Source organism: Zea mays, chromosome 3, assembly GCF_902167145.1.
Source record: "Zea mays cultivar B73 chromosome 3, Zm-B73-REFERENCE-NAM-5.0, whole genome shotgun sequence".
In the NCBI taxonomy this organism is placed as follows: domain Eukaryota; kingdom Viridiplantae; phylum Streptophyta; class Magnoliopsida; order Poales; family Poaceae; genus Zea; species Zea mays.
The window spans coordinates 236519325-236525409 of NC_050098.1; the positions used below are offsets into that span (position 1 = coordinate 236519325).

The 6085-nt window shown below is 47.5% G+C and overlaps 1 protein-coding gene and 1 long non-coding RNA gene across 2 annotated transcripts; both read left to right on the top strand.

The window, feature by feature from the left end:
- Positions 1-847: 847 nt before the first annotated feature.
- Positions 848-1499, top strand: LOC103651700 (uncharacterized). Its single transcript, XR_564891.4, has 2 exons — positions 848-1009; positions 1267-1499. It is a non-coding gene; the product is annotated as an uncharacterized lncRNA (long non-coding RNA).
- Positions 1500-2874: 1375 nt separating this feature from the next.
- Positions 2875-5850, top strand: LOC103651699 (uncharacterized). Its single transcript, XM_008677405.4, has 3 exons — positions 2875-3363; positions 3511-3621; positions 4939-5850. The coding sequence occupies exons 1-3, from the start codon at positions 3068-3070 to the stop codon at positions 5615-5617; spliced, it is 1086 nt and encodes a 361-aa protein (XP_008675627.1). The 5' UTR covers positions 2875-3067; the 3' UTR covers positions 5618-5850.
- Positions 5851-6085: the final 235 nt, after the last annotated feature.

Genomic DNA, 6085 nt, shown 5'->3' on the forward strand with positions numbered 1-6085 from the left:
AAAAAATATTTTGGTCGTCGAAAGTTTATCGATTTCCTATTCTCTCTATATACACACACTAAGATAGCATGAGCACATTTTTGTTTGATTTGACGTTAAGGATAAACAAAAACATTGCAGCACAATGTTGCAAATAGAGGTGTCAATGAAAAAAATTCTCCGTCGGATTTTAACGCCCTATCCCCATTTTCATGAAACTATATCCATCTCCATACCCATCACGGGTATAAGATCCATCCCATATACATCCCCATTCGAGTATTGAGTCTCTAACGGATCCCCATCCCCGACACGAAAAGCATGATCACATTGGGGGACTGGTCGTGATGCTTCAACTTTGTATCGCCTCGCAGTCGCATGAGTTAGGACGGAGGTTGCGGGCCAGCTCGTTGCTTGCCTAATGGCTGGTGCTTGGCGCTCGAGTGGGATGAAGGCTGAGCAGTCGAGTGGAGCTTCGGTCCTGTGAGGAGTCGACGGATTGGTAGGGGTAGGTGGGGGTCCGAATTTTTTGTATTTTAGCCCTTAAACAGAAGTAAAATCACGTTTAGACCTAAAAAAATTTTAAATGCAGTTTTGGACCCTTTGCTCGGCGCCATAGCCTATGGCGCCGAGGTCGTGTTGCGTTGGCACACCCCAGACGCGTGGCGTCGACGTGGAACCGAGCTCGGCGCCACAGATCTTGGCGCCGAGCTCGGTTGTGTTATTAAAATATTTGTTGCGGACATGAGCACAAAGCCCATCTAGCCCACTTGGTAGAGCACAAGGCTTCTAACCATGTGGTCGTGGGTTCAAGCCCCATAGTTTGCATTTTTTTTGTTTTTTTTTGTTTATGTCGTTGGTGTGTCCGCTTAAATTTATTTCTCGCCTAGATTTTTGTTTATCTTCCAGGTGCACTCGATGATGCTGCCATTACAGAGTCATTAGAACTACACAAAATTAAGAGCCGCCAATGGGCGATTTTCAAAACATCTGCAATAAAGGGAGAGGGGCTCTTCGAAGGTTTGGACTGGTAAGTGGGGTCAAATTTTCATGTCCTAAGCGATGTTTCTGCAAGATATGACAAGTGGATGAATGTCTTTAATAAACCATTCGTATCATCAGTTAAAATAGTTCTTCATACATTATCAAGTAGTGGCTGTACTGTCCGTCGATCAAGATGCAGTTCTATGTATTAATTACAAAAAAAAACACGCCTTTTGCATTTACGTGATGAGAGAGCTGGAGACATTATTGGAGGAAGCAACTTATGGTTGGCTATTATTGCAGGCTCAGTAACACGCTCAAATCTGGAAGCAGCTAAGGAGCCTCCGCCTCGTCATGAATCATTTGCTGGAGGCTAAAGAATAGCCGATGCTTGCAAGTCAGCGCGCAAATCCCATTCTCTTTGTTTTAACTCCAGAAGTTCTACACCGCCATCAATTATCTGTAAAGTGCGTGTTAAATTTTTTGGATACTACATTAGATGTACCCCCAGGTTGAGATCAAGAATAGGTCTGTGGCAACTTCAGTGTAAGTATAGGTAAATTATATAAGCTGAACTGACTTCAGTGACAAAACAAAGATAAAAAAAAATCTAGGCGAGAAATAAATTTAAGCGGACACACCAACGACATAAACAAAAAAAAACAAAAAAAATGCAAACTATGGGGCTTGAACCCACGACCACATGGTTAGAAACCTTGTGCTCTACCAAGTGGGCTAGATGGGCTTTGTGCTCATGTCTGCAACAAATATTTTAATAACACAACCGAGCTCGGCGCCAAGATCTGTGGCGCCGAGCTCGGTTCCACGTCGACGCCACGCGTCTGGGGTGTGCCAACGCAACACGACCTCGGCGCCATAGCCTATGGCGCCGAGCTGTGTTAGCTCGGCGCCATAGGCTATGGCGCCGAGCAAAGGGTCCAAAACTGCATTTAAAATTTTTTTAGGTCTAAACGTGATTTTACTTCTGTTTAAGGGCTAAAATACAAAAAATTCGGGGTGGGCGTCAGCAGAGTGGTGGCAGGGAGATTAGTCGCCTAGGTTAGAGCATCTCCAACAACGTGACCTATAAAAATGCCCTATAATTTAAAAATAAGTATATTTTATAGAATTTAGGGCACTAACAAAACACCTCGCTCAAACAGTAAATCCCCAAATCTAGATTATAGGGCAGCCCACTACGGTGTAGTATATTTGAGTCACTTGAGAGGGTGTCCTATAGTTTTTTGACAAAAAATTATGAAATAGGGCACTGTGAGTAGTTTTCCCTGTGTAGAGCCCCATATTTTAATTTGAGGCACTAGTTTGAGGCATTGTTGGAGATGCTCTAAGGTGGATGGGTGCTTAAAAAGGTTGAGAGAAGAGATATGGTTAGTTGTTGGACTTATTTGTCAATTGCCTGCACGTCTATTTTTTCTAGGTGAATATTGCTTATGATAATCAAGTTGGGATTCTGTTTTTCCATACATATACCCACTATACCCGATAAAGAAACAAATTTCCTTAAATATATGCCCATGAGGATTAAAAACTTGCTATATCCTAGCTATAATTGTGAAATTCCCCATGGTGACACCTCTAGTTGCAAAGAAGAGACGAGAAATGGAGTAAAACAAAATTGAAGTAGGAGCGCGTACCAGTACCTTGTGTACATGCAAGTACGGAGCTCGTGCTACACGTACCGAAAAAGGAGGGAACAGGCCTCTTGCCCACATCCCGGGGTGATCGCGGGCCGGGCCAACACGCCTAATTTTTTTTTTAAAAAAAATAGATCCGATCCATACCGGTAAAAAGGCTCCACGTGTGCATTCGCGTATGGGAGACCACGATCCTTGGATGTCCACGCTTGCCTCAGTGGCTCTTTATAAACAAGCAAAGAGTGAGCTGCGAACTGAGAAACAAAACATAGCAGCAGCGGTGGCGGTCAACGGTTGAAGCTAGCTGCACATCGACCTCACACTAGATAGTCGTCGTTAATTAGCCAAGCCAATTAACAAAGACTAGCTCCTTGTCGATCGACGGGCACACAGTTCAGAACAGCCGGTCGCCGGAGGTGTGGAGGAGGATCTCGGAATCGGATCGAGCGATGGCGGCGCTAGCAGGGCGGGGGGAGGAGCTCCTGGAGCAGCTCCGGGCGCTACTGTTCTTACCTGCTGCTTCCTCGGCGACACCGGCAGCTAATAAGGTGGAGTCCGCCGCCGTCGGACCAGGTGGTGGTGCTGTTGCTGCTCCGTCGTCGTGCGGACGACGGCGCCGACGACAGGGCCAGGAGGGCGGCAAGAGAGACCGGGACGACGATGGCGTCAGGGATGGCGAGCATGCAGCTGATGATGATGGTGCACGGCCTCAGCATCCTCCTCCTCCCCGCTGCTGCAAAAGAAGGTGCGTATACTGTCTCGTACGTGGTCCATGGCTCCAGCTCCAGTTCATCTCCATGCAACCCTGACGATGCCCTCGTCACGCCGCGCTGCACCCCAGACGATCTCCGTACATGGTTGGTGACGCTTCGCGTACCCTTCCGTTTTGCAGGAAGAAGAAGAAGCAAGAGAGCAAGTCGACTGTGACGTCAGTGCTCGACTTCGATGGGTACCGGTGGAGGAAGTACGGGCAGAAGCAGATCGAAGGTGCCATGTACCCGAGGTAATTAATTCAGTACTCTATATATAGCTAATTAAATCGTCCATATATATATGCATCAGTTGCCATGCCACAAGCCTAGTGCTTGGATCCTTCATCCCTTGTAGCTAAGCTAGCTTGTTAATCGTCCAAAAAAAAGTCTCGCGAACAATCTTGATGGAGAATGCGTTGTCAAAATCAGAAAAGGAGAGAATGTGATGCTGCTGCTGTCCCTTGCATCAATCTGTGTCCGCCGTCCCATACTCCCCTGTTACTGCACGCCGTCGTGACACACGTTGTGCCTTGTCGCATGCAATGCAACTGAACACACCAAGATTAATGACCCACCGATCGAGACAGTTTTAATTTATACTTAATAAAAATCCGCATATATATTTTGTTGATTAAAAAAATAGCTGAACCTGTTTTTTGAAGAAGAAATATGCCATATGCATTGTCGTGGTTTCTGTATATCAAATTATTATATTTTGTTTTAATAAAACATAAAAATGTATTTGTTCTTTTTATTAGGTGGGTGTAATTGTAGAGCCAACAACTAAGGTTCGAACACTCACTTCTATATAGACCTCTATCAGACTCCCGCACATATGTCCTCTTGTCGTCGCCAGGCTCCGTAGTCATGCCAGCCGCGCGGAGAAACCGAGGGAGGTGGAGAGCCGGACGTTACTCTTGGATGAGGAGGCATGTGAGAAGAATGAGGTGGAGGCCGAGGTGAGGGAGAACATGGCGGGCGACAGAGGCGGAGGAGGATGGTTGCAAAGAGGGAGTGGGCGAGGACAACCTCACACATGGAGGAGCGAAGCACGATGCAGCGGTGGGAGGAAAAGAAGACGATGGTGGAAAGGGCGGTGAAGGGGAGAAGGAGGTGGGGACAGAAGTTTTCAAGGAAGACAGTGGTGTCATAGTCGGAGGGGGCGACCAGTGGCGCGGGCAGGTGCGAGGCGCAACTAATGAGGAGGTCGTCACATTCGTCGGCTGCGAACCACGAGTTTAGTAGGCGGCAGTTGCGAGTAGGGTGCAGGAGAAGAAGGGGTGCGTAAGGACTCACGATGACGCACGATGAAACTCCCATATTAAGGAGTATAGAATTTTGTATAAAGCAGAAAGGGGTGGGTGATGCACGACGAATTATGGAACTGTGGAAACTGGTGTTTTATATAGTAGGGAGGGTGACACGATGACTATAAAACCGTGGAAACTGGTGCTTTATATAATAGGTAGAGATAGAGATTAAATGTTGACTGCTAATTACTGTCTCCCTCCAAATCCTTCCCAGCTTTGTTTTTCTATAACAAAAAAAAAAAAAAAACTTCCATGCAGGAGTTACTACAGGTGCATACGGAGCGCGGAGCAGGGCTGCCCGGCCAAACGGACGGTGCAACGCAACGACGACCACGGCGGCGGCGCCGCTGTCGCCCCAGAGTACACGGTGGTGTACATGGCGGAGCACACCTGCACTGCCGATGATGACTACCTGCAAGCGGCGCCGGTCATCCTTGACACCGCCACTGTCGTCGTCCCATCCGCTGCTGCTGCTGCTGCTAGCAGCGCCGGCGCCACCGCTAATGAGGGACGACGACGACCTCAAGATGATAACGACAGTACCTACACCGATATCAGCATCGTCATTCCGACTACGTCAGCTGGCTCTTGTTCTACCACCAGTACCACCATCACCACCGGCACTGAATCTCGGGCGACCTCGAGCGACGACGTCACCTGCTGGAGTAGCAGCAGCGGCACCAGCAGCGATTATAATAGGGCCCATTATAATAATAAAACCGATGACTTCTACTACGGCGGGTTGTTCGCCGCCGCTGCCCATGACGGCGGCGGCTGGACCATCGGACCGGCAGACGACTCGGCGTCGTTGCAGGAGATCTGGGACTTGACCGGACCGATCCGGTCACCGGTGCACGTCCCCGCGCTTGGTTGGAATTGGAACATGGACCAGCAGCTCCTACTGCAGCTCGTTAATGAGCCTGGCTGCCATTTCTGATCTCCGGTTTGTCTTTGTGGCTCAGTAGCTCGTTGATGGATCGGACGTACAGTTTCACTGTTCAGTGATATAAAATCAATGACGACAAAAATATAGCTTTTAAGTTTCTTTTACAATTTACTCCAAATAATATTGTATGCATATATATACTCTTGTTTATTTGTCTTGTTGTAAATACTGTATGCATATATATACTCTTGTTTATTTAAGTTTCTTTTACAATTTACTCCAAAAGTTCAAAAGTAAATACTGTATGCATATACCCCTACTTGGCGCGCCAACTGTCTGTGTTCGGACTAAAGGTCCTAACCAACTAGCACTACCTGAATCGAGCGTTTTGCCGAGTGCCTGAAGCACTCGGTAAAACCTGAAAAACACTCGGTAAAGAGATCTCGACGAACATCGACAACGACTTCTTTGCCGAGTACTTTTTATCGGGCACTCGACAAAGTTTTTGCCGAGTGCCAC